This window comes from Ahaetulla prasina, chromosome 8, assembly GCF_028640845.1.
Source record: "Ahaetulla prasina isolate Xishuangbanna chromosome 8, ASM2864084v1, whole genome shotgun sequence".
Taxonomy (NCBI): Eukaryota; Metazoa; Chordata; class Lepidosauria; order Squamata; family Colubridae; genus Ahaetulla; species Ahaetulla prasina.
The window spans coordinates 2,644,573-2,663,990 of record NC_080546.1 but is presented as its reverse complement, the minus strand read 5'-3'; the positions used below and the strand labels follow the sequence as shown (position 1 = coordinate 2,663,990).

General features: G+C 49.3%; 1 protein-coding gene across 3 annotated transcripts in view; it reads right to left on the bottom strand.

Moving 5' to 3' along the window:
- Positions 1-19,418, bottom strand: part of LOC131203064 (transcription factor COE3-like) — a 93,479-nt gene that overhangs the window by 14,181 nt on the left and 59,880 nt on the right. For all 3 annotated transcript variants that reach the window (XM_058192947.1, XM_058192946.1, XM_058192948.1), the window contains one exon: positions 11,169-11,257. In XM_058192947.1, the coding sequence (XP_058048930.1) occupies positions 11,169-11,257 (89 nt within the window). The remainder of the gene's footprint in view (positions 1-11,168; positions 11,258-19,418) is intronic.

Sequence of the window (19,418 nt, the reverse complement as noted above, 5' to 3'; positions counted from 1 at the left end):
TTTGATCCAATTTAATTAAATCAAATTAAGTCAACGAAAGCTTAATCGATCAGCTTAATTGCAACCTTAATTACAAGGGCGATGAACCAGTGGGACAGCCTGCCACCAGAAGTTGTGGGTGCTCCATTGCTGGAGGTTTTTAAGAAGAGGCTGGACAGTCGAGGGTCTCCTGCTTGAGCAAGTCGTTGGACTAGAACAGGGGTCTCCAACCTTGGTCCCTTTAAGATTTGTGGACTTCAACTCCCAGAGTTTCTCAGCCAGCTTTGCTGGCTGAGGGACTCTGGGAGTTGAAGTCCACAAGTCTTAAAGGGACCAAGGTTGGAGACCCCTGGACTAGAAGACCTCCAAGGTCCCTTCCCGCTCTCTCCTGATTGATTGATTGAGATCAGAATCAAGTCCAATTAAGCTGTGGACATCCACTCCCAGAATTCCCCAGCCAGCTGGGAGTTGAAAGGTCTAAAAGTCATCAAAATTGGACAACCCTGCCTTAAAATTCATGGAAGAGCTTGAAATAATAATAATAAAAAAACTATTAGAGGTTTTGGAGGGTCAGCCGTTCACACAATCTAGCAGGCCACCCTTCTTCCTCTCCTGAAGATCTTCCAGATGCATTTGTGTTCTCTCTCTAATCTTCCCAGAGTTCCTGGCCAAAACATCTGACAGGCACCCAGGAGCGGAAGGGGTTCTTTGCAAAGATCGGACAGCTGTGGAGACCGTCCACAATGCGAATTCATTCGGTACATCACAACGAGGTCAACGCTTGGTGCGTTTCGACACGGGACACCCCACCTCTCCCAGGTCATCCGCTGACTATTTCGGCCCTTGGCAACTCCATCGGTGGAGATGGGGGTCTTTCGTTGGGCCGATCCTGTTGCCAAAACCTTGCCCAGGGTCCTCCTAACCGAAGGAGAACTCCTGCATTCCAAGAACCAGGAGAGGCTTTGTGGTTTGGGGTGTGGTTGTTACAATTTGTGGAGCACAGCAGCTCATCAAAGCTCCACTTGTATTGTGTTGTGTTTTTTTCTTCTTCTTCCCCAAGCCGGAGTTTGTCAACGTGGGAGAGAAATTGAATGCATCCGGAGGAAGCCGGGCAGTGTTGACCGAGAAGGGTTGCCAACTGTTCTTCCAATTTCAAGGATTGTTCTTGATGTTCTTGTTGTTGTTGTGCGGGGTTGTTGTCTTTGGTTGGATCACAAAGCCATCGCTTCGCTGGGATGGAAACCAACTGAAAAATTGTGGAGGCTGTGCAAATTTTTCCTCCTCCTCCCCCTTCTTTCTCTTCCTCCTCCTCTTCTTCTTTCTCTTCCTCCTCTACCTCTTACTGCGCCTTTTCCTGCTCTTCCTCTTCTTTCTATCTTCCTTTTCCTCCTCTTCCCCCTCTTTCTTTTTCTCTTCTTCCTCCCCCTCCCCCTCCTTTCTCTTTCTCCTCCTCTTCTTCTTCCCCTTCCTCCTTTTCCTCCTCTTCTTCTTTCTCTTCCTCTTCCTCCTCGTGCACCTTTTCCTGCTCCTCCTCTTCTTTCCCTCTTCCTTTTCCTCTTCTTCCCCCTCTTTCTCTTCCTCTTCTTCCTCCTCCTCTGTCTTTTCCTGCTCCTCCTGCTCCTTCCTTTTCTCCTCCTCTTCCTCCTCCTCCTCCTCTTTCCCTCTTCCTTTTCCTCCTCTTCCCCCTCTTTCTTTTTCTCTTTTTCCTCTTCCTCTTCCTCTTCCTCTTACTCCACCTTTTCCTGCTCCTGCTCCTCTTGTTCCTCCTTCTCCTCAGTCAGGGAGTATAGACTTACACTGTCCAGATATTGGCAAGTATGAATTATAATTAGATAGATAGATAGATAGATAGATAGATAGATAGATAGATAGATAGATAGATAGATAGATAGATAGATAGATGATAGATAGATAGATAGATAGATAGATAGATAGATAGATAGATAGATAGATAGATAGATAGATGGATGGATGGATGGATAAACAGACAGACAGAGATAGACTGTGGCAAAACTTGGGTCTAATTGCAGATACAGGTAGTCCTTGACTTAACAACCATTCATTTAGAGACCCTTTGATTTTGCTTGTCGCAAGCCGGCTGGAAAGTCACAAATGGTGATCGCACGGCACGACCCCACGGATGCTGTGGCAGGCTAGTTTCCAAGTGCCCAAATTTTGATCAGGTGACCCTGGGGATGCTGCGCCAGTTGCAAAGTGTGAGGACCGGTTGTGTGTCTATGGAGGTTCTCAGTCATCTAGGTCATGGTTGTCCCAAAGGTGCTTTTTTTCAAGAGGCAACTGGGATTTCTGGTTATTCTTTGAAGACATTTCACTTCTCATCCGAGAAACTTCTTCAGTTCTGACTGAATGGTGGGGAACGGAAGGGTTTATATTCCTTGCAGTCATCTGGTCGTTAGCGCTCTTTCTGAGAGTCGTTGAGGCCTCTTGGAGGTTCATCTGTGTCCTCAGGGTCACCTGAGTGGTGCAAAGAGGTGTGGAGCCTTCTTGGAACTGTCGAAAGGACTGTGTTGTAGACAGAAGATTGGTGGAGAAACAAAACAGCCACTTCACAGACGCATGGCACAACATAGGAGAACAAACCCATCAGGACAAGAGTCAGCAGTCCATCTGCACTGGAAAGACACAGGAGACTCTTTTGAAGACAGCAGAGTCCACATTCTGGACAGAGAGGGCCGCTGGTTTGAAAGAGGGGTCAAAGAGACCATCTATGTCAAAATTAAACAGCCCTCTCTCAACAGAGGGGCAGGGATATGACATCATCTGCCTCCAATCTACAACAGAGTCCTTTCAGCAGTCCAAAAAAGGCTCCACATTCATTTGCACCATTCAGGTGACCCTGAGGACACAGATGAACCTTCAGGTGGGCCTCAACGAACCTGTTCTGTCCCCCCTTGCCTCCGTCCGAGCGATGGCTTAATTAGCCGGCACTATCAGCTCTGGCAGCAAACTAGCGAGCGTCTGCCAAGTGTCTCTGTTATCTCCCTCGATGCCGATGAGTCCTCCAGGAACAAACAGTACTTCAGCTCTTAGTTGAACAGTTAATTTGCCTGCTACAAAGAGGCATAGCAGCCCTTGCTGCTTTTATATCCTGTGGGGTGTGGCTCCATGACTCAGTACTTCCTAGGCTTGCCCCACCCCTGCTTCTGTTGTTCCCGCCTCTCCTGCCTATGAAACCTAGGGTCCAGCCAGGCCTGATTACCATCAGCTGGGTCTGCAGGCATGGCCTGGAGGAGGGAAGAGTCAGGGGACGGAGGCCTCGTTATCTCCTCCACCTGGCCCGCCTCTGGCTCCTGGAGCTGAGCCAGGGAAGCCGGTGCTCCCAAGGTAAGTCCTGATGGCCCTTCCCCCTCACTTTCCAAGTCACTTTCTGGCAGGAGGCCCGGCTTGGGGGGCGCAGACACAACAGACCCTCTAAAAAAGGATGCAAATGACCAGATGTTTGCAAGGAATAGAAATCCTTCCATTCCCCACTGTCCAGAGCTGAAGAAACTCCTTGGATGAGAAGCGAAACATCTTCGAAGAAAAACCAGTTACCTCTTGAAAAAAACACCTTTGGGGCAACCCAGTTGGGTGACCCGTTTTTCAGGCTCGTCGTAACTCTGTCGCTCAACAGACGGCTGTAACCTTCTTTGGGAGAAGGAACGCCATCGCTGACCAATTCCCTGGCACAGGTTGGCAAAGTTTTGGTCCTGAGCTCGACACTCACCCCTCCAGCCCCACCCCCCACTCCACCTGCCCGCTCCACTTTTCCTTCTCCCGGCGGCTTCCCGACAACGCGAGAGACCAACCGGCCAGCTCTCCGGGGCCGTACATCAGGATCTCAAGGCTATTGGATAGCTGTCAAGCTAAGTGCCAACAATCACGGCCACTTGCTCTTCTGTCTTCGGCAATCTCTCCCCTGATCAATACCTTAATGGAGCAGGGAGGGGAGGGAGGCTTCCAGCCGGTTTCGGCGGACTGAACGCCCCCCCCCCACCATCCCAGTGTGAAGGCGGTGACACCAAAACAGCCGTTTAACTGGCCGGAGACAGTCAGGAGGGGATTGGGGAGGGGGCTTGGGAGGAAATAGCAGCAAGACAATCTTTCTCTGCCCCCCAAGTTTGCCATACACCCAGCCCCAGTGGTGGGATTCAGCCAGTTCGCACCACTTCGGGAGAACCGGTTGTTAATTATTGAGTCTGTCATTTGCACCTCTGTAACTGTCTGGTTCGGTTCTGCAACCCAACAAGAAAAACACAGACTTCAGAGGATAATTAGAACTGCAGAAAAAATAATTGCTACCAACCCGCCTTCCATTGAGGACCTGTATACTGCACAAATCAAGAAGAGAGCCGTGAAAATATTTGCAGATCCCTCGCATCCTGGACATAAACTGTTTCAACTCCTACCCTCAAAACGACACTATAGAGCACTGCACACCAGAACAACTAGACACAAGGACAGTTTTTTCCCAAAGGCCATCACTCTGCTAAACAAATAATTCCCTCAACACTGTCAAACTATTTACTAAATCTACACTACTATTAATCTTCTCAGCGTTCCCATCACCCATCTCTTTCCACTTATGACTGTATGACTGTAACTTGTTGCTGGCAATCCTTATGATTTATATTGATATATTGACCATCAATTGTGTTGTAAATGTTGTACCTTGATGAACGTATCTTTTCTTTTATGTACACTGAGAGCATATGCACCAAGACAAATTCCTTGTGTGTCCAATCACACTTGGCCAATAAAAAATTCTATTCTATTCTATTCTATTAACTTTCTGAGCAGTTTGGCAAACTGTTTGTTGGAAGAAATCATTAGGGCAGAGAACCGGTTGTTAAATTACTTGAATCGCACTACTGCCCAGCACCCCACAAGCTCAGAATCAGACTCACCCCCTTTTTTAGGGTGGGGGGGGGAGCAGGGATGGAAGGGGTCCAAACGGCACTTCAAACCCCAGCAAATTTAAGACGGGTGGGCTTCAACTCCCAGAATCACTTAATAAATGATTTGCTTAAGAACTTGAGGGGGGGGGGAGTGATAACATTGCAGCCATTCACTTAACGAGTATCTTGCTTAGCGACGGAAATTCTTGGGGGTTGTAAGGCGAGGGGAACCTGTATTTTATCTGAGGTTGAAGTGGGATTTATGAAACGGGATCAGTTTTCCATCATCCCTTTCCTTCCCCCCCCACTCTCGCAGTTTTTTCCTGGCCTCGTGTGAACCATTTGTGTGCCTCTGTCTGTGTGTACTGACAGGCTGGCATTGAACGCCCCATCGGGTACCAAAAGGGAACCTTGACCTCTCATGAGGACTAGAAACTTGGCCTTGCTGTCTGAACGATGCGCCATCCCGCAAGCCGCACATTCCACAAGTAGTCCTCGACTTACGACTACAAGTGAGCCCAGAATTTACACTGCTAAGTGAGACGTTTGTTCAGTGAGTTTTGCCTGATTTGATGACTTTTCTCCCCGCCGTTGTTAAGTGAATCGCTGCAGCTGATAAAACAGTCACCCGGTTGTTAAGCGAATCCGGCTTCCCCCCCCCTTGACTTTGCTTGTCGGAAGGTGACAAAAGGGGATCACGTGACCCTGGGGAACGCTGCGACCGTCGTAAATGTGAGTGCACTGTCAAGCATCCGAACGCAAATCACGTGACCAAGCGGTCGTAAGTGTGAAAAAAACGGTCACAAGTCACTTGTTTCCGTGCCGTTGTAACCCTCAAGCGGTCACTAAATGAACTGTTGTAAGTCAAGGACTACCTGTATTCCAGGTTCAAACGTTTGATGGATTATCGTCTTTGCAGCACAATCGAACGGGGGTCGCTGGCTTTTCTTTTCTGGGGGGGGTTTGTTTTGCGTTGGCCCAAATGGAAGGGTTCAAGGGTTGTGCGGTTTTTTTTCCCCCTTGAGAGAGAAAAACACGCAATCCTCTCTTTCTCTGGCAGCCCTCCAAAGTTGTGCGTGCGCACACACACATACGGACAGAATAGCTCTGTTGACAGTCTCACATGAGGAGCTTGTGTGTGTGTGTGTGTGTGTGTGTATGAGAGAGAGAGAGACAGGCTGCTTAACTATGATGAATGAGCAGCCCAGTCTGGCTAAATCTCCCCCCCCCCCAGCGCCCCCCCCCCCAGTCTTGGCTAAAGGAGAGTCAGATCACAGCCGGATGAGCCGATTCTGCTTTTATTTTATTTTTTTACAATTTACTGTATAAAGCAGAAGGTGGGAAGGATGTGCCCAGAGAATGAATTCCTTCCTTCCTTTTTTCCTTCCTTCCACATTCTCCTTTTCCTTCTTTCCTTTTTTCCTTCCTTCCACATTCTCCTTTTCCTTCCTTCTCTCCTTCCTTCCACATTCTCCTTTTCCTTCCTTCCTTCCTTCCTTCCTTCCTTCCACATTCTCCTTTTCCTTCCTTCTCTCCTTCCTTCCCCATTCTCTCCTTTTTCCTTCCTTCCTTCCTTCCTTCCTTCCTTCCTTCCTTCCTTCCTTCCTTCCTTCCTCCCTCCCTCCCTCCCTCCCTCCTTCCCTCTCTCCCTTAATTCACTTAACAAGCGTCTCGCATTGGGCTCATTTATAGTTGTAAGCTGAGGACCCTGTATCTGTACTCTGTACAAATGTCCTTCTGGGTGGAAATATTAAATATGATTGTTTAAAATGTTTCTCTTTCTTCAAAAAAATTTTCTTTTTCTTTCTTTCTTTCTTTCTTTCTTTCTCTCTCTTTCTCTCTCTCTCCCTCCCTCCCTCCCTCCCTTCCTTTTTTCCTCCCTTCTTCCTTCCCCTTCCATCTCTCTCTCTCTCTCTCTCTCACACACACACACACACACACACACACCCCAGATAAGGAAAATGTTAACGTTCCGATTTGGCTATGGTTCAGCAGCTGGTTGTGGCTTTGGACATCCAACTACCCAGTGGTGGGATTCAGCCAGTTCGCACCACTTTGGGAGAACCGGTTGTTGGAAGAAATCATTAGGGGAGAGAACCGGTTGTTAAATTATTTGAATCCCACCACTGCAACTACCTACAGTTTAGAGGATTGGTTTTAGGAAGACTAGCCTGGACCCAGATGGGCACAATCTAGAGGAAAAAGATGGAACGTTCAATTTGGTGTATTTCTAATATTTTTGCATGTAGGAGTGCATATTCCTACGTTTTGCTGCCCTTTGTATCTTTCCATTCCCTGCGGTTTTGGTTCTTAATTTATCTTCCTTTCCTTCCATCCTGTATTTTTATTTTCCTCTGGAGGTTTTCTTTGTTCGCTCAATCACCTTTTCTAAAAAGTTAGCTCAAAATTGGAGATTTATTTATTTTTTTCTTAAACATGCTTTTTTTAAATTTTTACAAGCTCTGCAATTTAGGATGTAGTTATGAAAGCTGTAGTCATCGTATCCTTAATACTTCCCCTTCCTCTTCCTCCCCCTCCCCTTTCTGCCCTTTCCTCCTCCTCCTCCTCCTCCTCCTCCTCCTCCTCCTCCTCCTCCTCCTCCTTCCCTCGCAACATATAAATAACTTGATGCACCAATCGTCCAAATTTAATCTGCCGCAAGGAATTCAGGCCAACACATGAATGAGACAGAAAGAGCCTCCCTATACAGAGACTGTCTATCTCAAGAACCAGCTCAACTATGGCATCTATTGTCGTATTTCCTCGACTCCCTCCCTCCACCCATTGCTTCTTGTCTCCCTCTCAGCAAATCTAATCCTGAAAGTAAATTAACTTGGATAAAAAGGGCTTTTTTTCCGGGGACCGACAGCCTCTGTGGGGCTTTCTTAGAAGGAGACCCCAGACTCACTGATGGGGCTGAAAAGTGGGCGAGCAGAAGGAGAGAATGGAGAGTGTTGTGGGGGGGGGGAGGTTATGTTCACCACTGAGCTCCTCCCCCAAGTCAGGAATGGGGAAGCCATGCGGGCAAACAGCCCCTGCAGCAGCTCCTGCATCCGTGTCAAGCCGTGATTAATGGCTCCAATTTGGCGGCTGCCTTCGGCTGTCACTCCCCATCTGAAGCCCCCTCTTGCCGCCAGCTGCTCTCTGCCCAGAGGGATCAGCCGGATTTCCCAAGGATGGTGGCACGAGTGAGAGGTGCCCAGCCGCCACGGCAGGAGCCCAGCGATGCCCTCATGCTGGAGGACGGCTGCCAAATGCCCGGTTGACCTCCAGGCCGTCCCACTTCCCTGCCAGAAGTCCCTTGAGGGCCTCGAGGAGTAACTGGAATGGCTCCTTCACGGCCTTTTGCGCGCTCTGTGTGTGTGTGTGTGTGTGTGTGTGCATGGGGTGGTGGTGACATCCCTCGAGGCTTGTCAAGGCGTGATGCCGAGCGTGTCCTGCTGGCCATGCGCGTATAACATAACATAATATCAGAGTTGGAAGGGACCTTGGAGGCCTTCTAGTCCAACCCCCTGCCCAGGCAGGAAACCCTACATCATCTCAGACAGATGGTTATCCAACATTTTCTTAAAAATTTCCAGTGTTGGAGCATTCACAACTTCTGCAGGCAAGTCGTTCCACTGATTAATTGTTCTAACTGTCAGGAAATTTCTCCTTAGTTCTAAGTTGCTTCTCTCCTTGATTAGTTTCCACCCGTTGCTTCTTGTTCTACCCTCAGGTGCTTTGGAGAATAGCTTGACTCCCTCTTCTTTGGGGCAGCCCCTGAGATATTGGAAGACTGCTATCATGTCTCCCCTAGTCCTTCTTTTCATTAAACTATGGATAGATAAAATGCTTCCTTCCTTCCTTCCTTCCTTCCTTCCTTCCTTCCTTCCTTCCTTCCTTCCTTCCTTCCTTCCTTCCTCCTTGATTAGTTTCCACCCATTGCTTCTTGTTCTACCCTCAGGTGCTTTGCAGAATAGCTTGACTCCCTCTTCTTTGGGGGCAGCCTCTGAGATATTGGAAAACTGCTATCATGTCTCCCCTGGTCCTTCTTTTCATTAAACTATGGATAGATAAAATGCTTCCTTCCTTCCTTCCTTCCTTCCTTCCTTCCTTCCTTCCTTCCTTCCTTCCTTCCTTCCTCCTTGATTAGTTTCCACCCATTGCTTCTTGTTCTACCCTCAGGTGCATTGGAGAATAGTTTGACTCCTTCTTCTTTGGGGCAGCCCCTGAGATATTGGAAGACTGCTATCATGTCTCCCCTAGTCCTTCTCTTCATTAAACTATGGATAGATAAAATCCTTCCTTCCTTCCTTCCTTCCTTCCTTCCTTCCTTCCTTCCTTCCTTCCTTCCTTCCTTCCTTCCTTCCTTCCTTCCTTCCTTCCTTCCTTCCTCCTTGATCAGTTTCCACCCATTGCTTCTTGTTCTCCCCTCAGGTGCTTTGGAGAATAGTTTGACTCCCTCTTCTTTGGGGCAGCCCCTGAGATATTGGAACACTGCTATCATGTCTCCCCTAGTCCTTCTTTTCATTAAACTATGGATAGATAAAATGCTTCCTTCCTTCCTTCCTTCCTTCCTTCCTTCCTTCCTTCCTTCCTTCCTTCCTTCCTCCTTGATTAGTTTCCACCCATTGCTTCTTGTTCTACCCTCAGGTGCTTTGGAGAATAGCTTGACTCCCTCTTCTTTGGGGCAGCCCCTGAGATATTGGAACGCTGCTATCATGTCTCCCCTAGTCCTTCTTTTCATTAAACTATGGATAGATAAAATGCTTCCTTCCTTCCTTCCTTCCTTCCTTCCTTCCTTCCTTCCTTCCTTCCTTCCTTCCTTCCTTCCTTCCTTCCTCCTTGATTAGTTTCCACCCATTGCTTCTTGTTCTACCCTCAGGTGCATTGGAGAATAGTTTGACTCCTTCTTCTTTGTGGCAACCCCTGAGATATTGGAAGACTGCTAGCATGTCTCCCCTAGTCCTTCTTTTCATTAAACTATGGATAGATAAAATCCTTCCTTCCTTCCTTCCTTCCTTCCTTCCTTCCTTCCTTCCTTCCTTCCTTCCTTCCTTCCTTCCTTCCTTCCTTCCTTCCTTCCTTCCTTCCTTCCTTCCTTCCTTCCTCCTTGATCAGTTTCCACCCATTGTTTCTTGTTCTCCCCTCAGGTGCTTTGGAGAATAGTTTGACTCCCTCTTCTTTGGGGTAGCCCCTGAGATATTGGAACGCTGCTATCATGTCTCCCCTAGTCCTTCTTTTCATTAAATAGACATACCCAGTTCCGTATGTTTGTGTGTGTGTGTGTGTGTGTGTTTGTGTGGGTGGGTGTTGATGTCCCTTGAGGCTCATCAAGGCATGATGGGGAGTGTGTCCTTCTGGGCCCTTTGCCTGGTGTGCATATATGTGTGCGCACACACGTGTGTTGGTGTGTGCACATGTGTTTGGGGCTGTGCATGTGGGATGGGAGTGATGTCTCAGCGCTCAGAGTTTGTGGTTTTGCTGAGAAACTGAGGAACGAAAACACTGCCAAATATTGGTTTACAGGTAGTCCTCGACTTACAACAGTTCGTTTAGTGACCGTTCCAGGTTACACAGGCACTGAAAAAAGTGACTTATGACTGTTTTTCCCAGTTATGACCATTGCAGCATCCCCGGAGCCACGAGATCGAAAGTCGGACACTTGGCAGCTGGCTCCTATTTATGACGGTCGCGGTGTCCCGAGGTCACGTGATCCTCTTTTGCGACCTTCTGACGAGCAAAATCAATGGATTCACTTAACAACCTTGTTACTAACTTAACAACTGCAATGATTCACTTAACAACCGTGGCAAGAAAAGTTGTAAAAGGGGGCCAAACTCATTTAACCGATGTCTCGCTTAACAGTAGAAATTTTGGGCTCCGTTGTGGTCGTAAGTCGAGGACTACCTGTATTTAATTTTTATCTTTAATCATGCCCTGTGGTCCTATCTTACATGTTCACTTTTTTTCGCCCAAACTCTCCTAAAATAAAATAAAAACAAACAAACAGAGGAATATAAGGTGGCAAGGACTTGGGGACTTTTCAATGCTTCTGCTAGTAACCACAACAAATCCCTGCCGATGACAAACACAACCAGCCGATAAAGAAAACCGGGTTTCCTAAAACTTTCTTCCTCCGTGGTTTGTCTCTCATCCTCATCAGAAAATTGAAAAAAACACAAAATAAACTGTTTGGCGTGGAAATGAAAACCGGGAGCCACACGCACCGAGTTTCTCGCAAAGCTGGTGTTCAACGCATCGACGCAACGCTGAGACACTTAAGAGAAGGGGGGGGTTGTTTCCTACCTTTGGTAAGCGTTCGGGGTCGCCAGGGTGCCGGGGAATCACCTTCTGTAGGCGTTGAAACCCATAATCGATCGTTGGCTCGTTCAGGGCTACGCGTGGAAAGAAAGAAGCTATCAGATTTGCAGTGTGCAAAGAACACATTAATAGATTGTCGGAAGGGAGCTTGGAGATCATCTGCTGGCTGGGGAATTCTGGGAGTTGAAGTCCACCAGGCTTAAAGTTGTCAAGGTTGGAGACCCCTGATCTAATCCAACCCCCCACCCAAGCAGGAGACCCTACATCATTTCTGACAGGGGGCAGTCCGGTCTCTTCTTGAAAGCCTCCAGTGATGTAGCTCCCACAACTTCCGAAGGGAACTTCTGTACCACTGGTTGATGGTTCTCACCGTCAGGAAATTCCTCCTTATTTCCAGGTTGAATCTCTCCTTGGTCCGTTTCCTTCCATTCTTCCTTCTCTGGCCTTTGGGTGCTTTAGAAAATAGTTTGACCCTCTCCTCTCTGTGGCAGCCCCTCAAATATTGGAAGATGCTATCCTGTCTCTCCTGGTCCTTCTCTTCCCTAGACTAGCCAGGCCCAGTTCCTGCAACCGTTCTTTGTATGTTTGAGCCTCCAGTCCCTTAATCATCCTGGTTGCTCTTCTCTGCACTCTTTCTAGAGTCTCAACATCTTTTTTTATAGTGTGGTGACCCAAACTGGATGCAGTACTCTAGGTGTGGCCTTACTAAGGCTTTATAGAGTGGTATTATACCTCCCTTGATCTTGACTGAATCCCTCTGTTAATGCAATTTAGGATTGCATTGGCTTTTTTGGATGCTGGCTCCTATTTAACTGGTTGTCCACTAAGACTCCAAGATGTGTCTCACAGTTACTGCTCCTAAGCCTGGTTTCACCCAGTCTATATGTGACCTTTTGAGTTTTCTTGCCTAAGAGTAAGACTTGACTTTTCTCTACATCGAATTTCATTTTGTTAGATCTTAGTAGTCTTCAAACTTGCAACCGTTCATTTAGTGACCGTTCCAAGTTACAAGGGCAGTGGGGAAAAAATGACCCAATGACCGTTTCTCGCACGATGGTTGCCACATTCCCCTGGTCACGTGATCAAAATCCAGATGCTTGGCAACTGACTCATATTTATGACGGATGTAGTATCCCGGGATCGTGTGATCTCCTTTTGCGACCTTCTGACAGGCAAAGTCAATAGAATAACAGAACGGGAGTTGGAAGGGACCTTGGAGATCTTCTAGTCCAACCCCCGGCTCAGGTAGGAAACCCTGCACCATTTCAGACAAACGGCTGCCCAATCTCTTCTTAAAAACTTCCAGTATTGGAGCACCTGCAACTTCTGGTGGCAGGTAGTTCCACTAGTTAATTGTTCTCCCCATCGGGAAATTTCTCCTTAGTTCTAAGTTTATTTTATTTTATTTTATTTATTTATTTTATTAAATTTCTATACCGCCCTTCTCCCGAAGGACTCAGGGCGGTGTACAGCCAAAATAAAACACGAAATATTTACAATTAAAAGAATTTAAAAAGAACTATTACTATGCGGCCGATTATTAAAACATTTAAAAATTTAAAATATTATTAAAACCCCAATTTAAAACAGCTATTTATGCCAGTCCTGCTTGAATGAATAAATATGTTTTAAGCTCACGACGAAAGGTCCGAAGATCAGGCACTTGACGTAAGCCAGGGGGGAGTTCGTTCCAGAGTGTTGGTGCTCCCACAGAGAAGGCCCTACTCCTGGGGGCCGCCAGCTGACATTGTTTGGCGGACGGCACCCTGAGAAGGCCCTCTCTGTGAGCGTCTGGTCGATGGGAGGCATAAGGTAGCAGCAGGCGGTCTCGTAAGTACCGGGTCCTAAGCCATGGGCGCTTTAAAGGTGGTAACCAGAATCTTGAGCGCACCGAAGACCACAGGAAGCCAGTGCAGACTACGGAGCAGTGGTGTTACATGGGAGCCTGACGGCTCCCGTTACCACTCAGCGCAGCTGCATTCTGGACTAACTGTAGCCTCGGGTGCACCTCAAGGGCAGCCCCATGTGAGAGCATTGCAATAATCCAGCCGAGGCGTAACCAGGCGTGGTGACCGTGCATAAGGCATCCCGGTCAAGGAAGGGCGCAACTGGCGAACCAAGCAAACTTGGTAAAGGCCCTCCTGGTGACGGCCGCCAGATGTTCATCAAAGGACAGCCGACCATCCAGGAGGGCGCCCAAGTTGCGAACCACCTCCTTTGGGGCCACTAACTGCCCCAACAGTCAGCTGCGGGTGCAGCTGACTGTACCGGGTGCCGCATCCACAGCCACTCCGTCTTGGAGGATTGAGCTTGAGTCTGTTTCTCCCCATCCAGACCCGTCGGCTTCCAGGCACGGGACAGCACTTCGACCGCTTCGTTGGGGTGGTCCGGGGTGGAAAAGTACAGCTGAGTATCATCAGCGTACAGATGATAACTCACCCCGAAACCACTGATGACCTCACCCAGCGGCTTCATGTAGATGTTGAACAGGGTAGGCGAGAGAATCGACCCCTGGGGTACCCCACAAGTGAGGCCCCTCGAGGACGACCTCTGCCCCCCTGTCAACACCGTCTGCGACCGGTCGGAGAGATAGGAGGAGAACCACCGATAAACGGTGCCTCCCACTCCCAACCCCTCCAACCGGCGCAGCAAGATACCATGGTCGATGGTATCAAAAGCCGCTGAGAGGTCTAATAGGACCAAGGCAGAGGAACAACCCCTGTCCCTGGCCCTCCAGAGGTCATCCGCGACCAAAGCCGTCTCCGTGCTGTAACCGGGTCGGAAGCCGGACTGGAGCAGGTCTAGATAGACAGCTTCCTCCAGGTGCCGGGAAGCTGCCATGCAACCACACTCTCCACAACCTTCGCTAAAAAGCGAAGGTTGGAGACTAGACGATAATTACCCAAAATAGCTGGGTCCAGGGAAGGCTTCTTCAGGAGAGGTCTCACCACCGCCTCCTTCAAGGCGGTGGGGAAAACCCCTTCAACCAAAGAAGCATTTATAATCCCCTGGAGCCAGCCTCGTGTCACTTCCTGAGCAGCCAGTACTAACCAGGAAGGGCACGGGTCTAGTAAACACGTAGTTGCATTCAACCTCCCCAGCAACCTGTCCACGTCCTCGAGCCACAGACTCAAACTCATCCCAAATAACCTCAACAAGACGAGTCTCTGCCGCCTCGGCTGAATCATCGCAATCATGATCCAAACCATCACGGTTGAACGATTTTATCGTATAGATAACCGTTAAACTCCTCAGCTCGTCCCTGCAGAGGTCATCCGTCCCTCCTGTTGAAGGAGGAACGGGTCACCAAACAGGGCGGCCGGGCGGTTATCTGCCGATGCAATGAGGGTGGAAGCGTAGGAACGTTCGCCTCCCTCATTGCCACTAAATGAGTCCTAGTAAAGGACCTCACTAGTGTCCGATCAGCCTCGGAACGGCTGGACCTCCAAACACTCTCTAGGCGTCTTCTCCGGCGTTTCATCTCTCTCAGCTCCCCGGAGAACCAGGGAGCCAATTGAGATCTGCGCCGGGTCAGAGGCCGCAAAGGCGCGACACGGTCCAAAGCCCCAGCCGCGGCCCGTTCCCAAGCCGCAACTAGTTCTTCAGTCGTGCCGTGGGTAAGATCCTCAGGAAACGGCCCAAGCTCCGTCAGGAACCTCTCCGGGTCCATCAGGCGCCTGGGACGGAACCAACGCATCGGCTCCGTCTCCCTGCGGTGGTGAGCAGCGGTTCGAAAGTCTAGGCGAAGGAGAAAATGATCTGACCATGACAACGGTTCTTTCACTATATCTCCTAAATCCAGATCATTTACCCACTGACCAGAGATAAAAATCAAATCTAGCGCGCCTCCCCCGATGTGTGTAGGGCCATCAGTTACTTGAATCAGGTCCAAGGCCGTCATGGAGGCCTGGAACTCCTGAACCACTGTTGATGACAAGCCGGCCGATGGCAAGTTGAAATCTCCCAAGACCAAAAGTCTGGGAATCTCAACCGCCACGCCAGCAAGCACCTCCAGTAGTTCAGGTAGGGCTGTGGCCACGCAGCAAGGAGCCAGGTACGTGATCAACAACCCCATCTGATTTCGATGGCCCCACTTCACAAGGAGGGATTCACAGCCAGCTATCTGAGGAACAGTGGACTCCCTCGGCTCCAGACTTTCCCTAATCACAACCGCCACCCCCCCACCCCTACCCTGGGTCCTCGGCTGATGGAATGCACGGAAACCCGGAGGGCACAGTTCAACCAGGGGTACACCCCCTTCTGTGCCCAACCAGGTCTCCGTAATGCCCATAAAGTCCGCGGACTCCCTCTGAATCAGGTCACAAATCAGGGGAGCCTTATTAACCACGGACCGGGCATTGCAGAGCATCAGCCGTAGACCCAGTTGGTGGACGGCACCCAGAAAGTTGCTTCTTTCCTTGAAGCCAGATTCATTTAACAACCAGGTAACTAACTTTAACAGCTGCAGGGATTCATTTAACAACTGTCTCGCTCAGCAACAGAAATTTTGGGCTCAATTGTGGCCGTAAATCAAGGACTACCTGCAACTTTTCTCTATAGGCAGTACCAATCCTATGCAAATGCAGGAATCCTTACAGTCACATCCTAAAAGGCTGGGATTTTGGGCCTGGAGCCAAGACGCCTTAATTGACTCTAATTCTCTGTATGAAGTTAGGATGGTATTGGCCTTGTAGGCAGTCGCAGCGTCCAGCTGGCTCAAGCTCAGCTGACCATGACCTTGGGCTTGCTGTGCACAGGGGCCATTTTCACGGCAACTGTCCGAAAGGGGTTTGCTGCAGTTTTCTGCTCTCAACTGCTGCCCTAGGATCTCCTTGTGGTCTCCCATCCGAATCTAAAGCCGTTCCAGCCCTGCTTAGCTGTTTGAGGTCAGCTACTAAAGTGACTTTAGACCAGTGGTGGGTTTCAAATTTTTTTTTTACTACCGGTTCTGTGTGTGTGGCTTGGTGGGCGTGGCATGGCTTGGGGGGGGGTGGCTCAGTGGGCGTGGCATGGCTTGGGGGGTGTGGCTTGGTGGGCATGGCAGGAGAAGGATACTGCAAAATCCCCATTCCCTCCCGATCAGTTGGGACTTGGGAGGCAGAGAATAGATGGGGGCAGGACCCAGCAGAATGTTTACTACCGGTTCTCCAAACTACTCAAAATTTCTGCTGCTGGTTCTCCAGAATTGGTCAGAGTCTGCTGAAATCCACCTCTGCTTTAGACCAATCACCAGGAGATAGGGAGTTCTAGTCCCACTTCAGTCTTGGAAGCCTACTGGATGACTTTGGGCCAATCACTAGGAGACGGTGAGTTCTAGTTCCACCTTAGCCATGAAAGCCGGCTGAGTGACTTTAGGCCAATCACCAGGAGACGGTGAGTTCTCGTCTTACCTTAGGCACAAAAGCTGTGCCTAAGGGCCAAATCACTAGGAAACGGTGAGTTCTAGTCCCACTTTAACCATGAAAGCTTTCTGGGTGACTTTGGGCCAATCACCAGGAGACGGTGAGTTCTAGTCCCACCTAAGGCACGAAAGCTGGCTGGGTGACTTTGGGCTGATCACCAGGAGAAAGTGAGTTCTAGTTCGGCCTTAGGCAAGAAAGCCAAGTGGGGGACTTTGGGCCAATCACTAGCAGACAGTGAATTCTAGTCCTGGCTTAGGAAAGAAACCCAGTTGGTGACTTTGGGCCACTCCCTCTTTCTCAGCCCAGCCCACCTCGCAGGGCTGTTATTGTGGGGAAAATAGGAGGAAGAAGAAGGCATATTACATATGGTTACTTCCGAGTTATTTACAAAGATAAAAAGATACAAAGAAGGGCCGGTTTAGCTCTGCCTGGTAAAGGCCTGTTATTAAGAACACAAAGCCTGCAATTACTGCAGGTTCGAGCCCGGCCCAAGGTTGACTCAGCCTTCCATCCTTTATAAGGTAGGTAAAATGAGGACCCAGATTGTTGGGGGGGCAATAAGTTGACTTTGTAAATATATACAAATAGAATGAGACTATTGCCCTATACATTGTAAGCCGCCCTGAGTCTTCGGAGAAGGGCGGGGTATAAATGTAAACAAAAAAAAAAAAAAAAGATAATAAAGGCAGTACATAAATAAGAATAAATAGCAAGCCCAGCGTATCAGGGACCCCTGCCCCCTTTACCTGGATCCCCTCCAGAGGTGGATTTCGGCAGGTTCTTGACCGGTTCTGGAGAACCGGTAGCGGAAATTTTGAGTAGTTCGGAGAACTGGTAGTAAAAATTCTGACTGGCCCCGCCCCCGTCTATTCTCTGCCTCCCGAGTCCCAGCTGATTGGGAGGAAATGGGGATTTTGCAATAACCTTCCCCTGGAGTGGGGTGGGAATGGAGCAGGGGTGGGTTCTACTTACTTTTACTACTAGTTCGAAGCTTCTGCACATGTACAGATTGCTTTTGATGACGTTCGGGTCAGTGGGCGGAGCCTCCCGCCGGTTTTACTACCGGTTCTATTGAACTGGTCCGAACCGGGGGGGGGGGCAATGCACCACTGGAATGGAGATTTTGCAGTATCCTTCCCCTGGAGTGGGGGGGAATGGAGATTTTGCAGTATCTTTCCCCTGCCACGCCCACCAAGCCACGCCCACAGAACCGGTAGTAAAAAAATTTGAAACCCACCCCTGATCCCCTCCGACAAACAAACGCAGCTTCCCTGAATCTCCTCCTCCTCCTCCTCCATTCTGCCCCCACCCACCCCAAGCCCAGATTGGCATCTGCTTCAGTTACTACCCTGGGATGAAGATGGATTGCTTGATTTAGTGTAAACATATGCTCCCATTTCAGTTTTGGGCAGCATCTCTGCAACCTTAATTGCTATTGATTTCGCGGGCTCCCTCAACTGGCCCCCCCCTTCCTCAGCTGCCCCCCCCTCCGCTCCCGCAGACCCCTTTTCCAGGCCATAGCATGCAAGGTTAGCCATGCAACGGGAGCGAGGGGGCAACGCACCCTTCCTGGCTGGGGTTACGTCCAGGAGGACAAGCAATGTTGGGGAGAGGGAGAGAGGGTGCTTGGCAGAGCAAATCCCATCTTATGATTACTTGGTTGTTTTGCATGTCCACTGAGAGCTTCTGCACCGGAGACAAATCCCTTGTGTGTCTAAACACACTTGACCAACAGACAATTCTGTTCTGTTCTCTATTCTCTTCTCTTCTCTTCCTCTCCTTTATTCCATTCCATCTTCTCTTCTCTTCCCTTCTCCTTCCCCCTCTTCCTTCCACTTCCCCTTCCCTTCTCCTTCTCTTCCCCTTCCCCTTCCCCTTCTTTTCTTCTCCTTCCCCCTCTTCCTTCTCCTTCCCTTCTCTTCTCCTCCTTCTCTTCCCCTTCCCCTTCCCTTTCTCCTTCTTTTCTTCTCCTTCCCCCTCTTCCTTCCCCTTCCCCTTCCCTTCTCCTTCCCCCTCTTCCCTTCCCTTCCCTTCTCTTCCCTTCTCCTCTTCTTTCTCTTCTCCTTCTTTTCTTCAACTTTCCCTTCTTCCTTCCCCTTCCCTTCTCCTTCCCCCTCTTCCTTCCCCTTCTCCCTCTTCCTTCCCCTTCCCCTTCTTCTCCTTCCCCTCTTCCTTCCCTTCTCCTTCCCCTTCTTCCTTCCTTCTCCTCTTCCTTCCCCTTCCCCTTCTCTTCTCCTTCCTCTTCCTTCCCCTTCCCCTTCTTCCTTCCTTCTCCCTCTTCCTTCCCCTTCCTTCCTTCTCTTCTCCTTCCCCTCTTCCTTCCCCTTCTCCTTCTCTTCCTTCTCCTTCTCCCTCTTCCTTCCCCTTCTCCTCTTCCTTCTCCTTCCTCTTCCTTCCCCTTCTCCTTCTCCTTCCTTCTTCCTTCCCCTTCTCCCTCTTCCTTCCCCTTCCCCGTCTCTTCTCCTTCCCCCTCTTCCTTCCCCTTCTCCTTCTCTTCCCTTCTCCTTCTCCCTCTTCCTTCCCCTTCCCCTTCTCTTCTCCTTCCCTCTCTTCCTTCCCCTTCACCTTCTCTTCCCTTCTCCTTCTCCTTCCCCCTCTTCCTTCCCCGTCTGCAACGGAAGGCCCAAAATGCCCCTAAAGAATGAAGTTTTCAGTTTGTCATAAAACTGCTCCTTTCCCTGTCAACAAAATAACTTGAATTAAGCCAAACAAGCAAAAGAAAAAAAAAGAGGGGGGGAGAGAGAGAGAGAGAGAGAAAGATGCAAATGAGTATAATTTTGCACGGTTTTCTAATCTGCATCTGTCGGACTACATTTGCAATCATTTCTTGGGC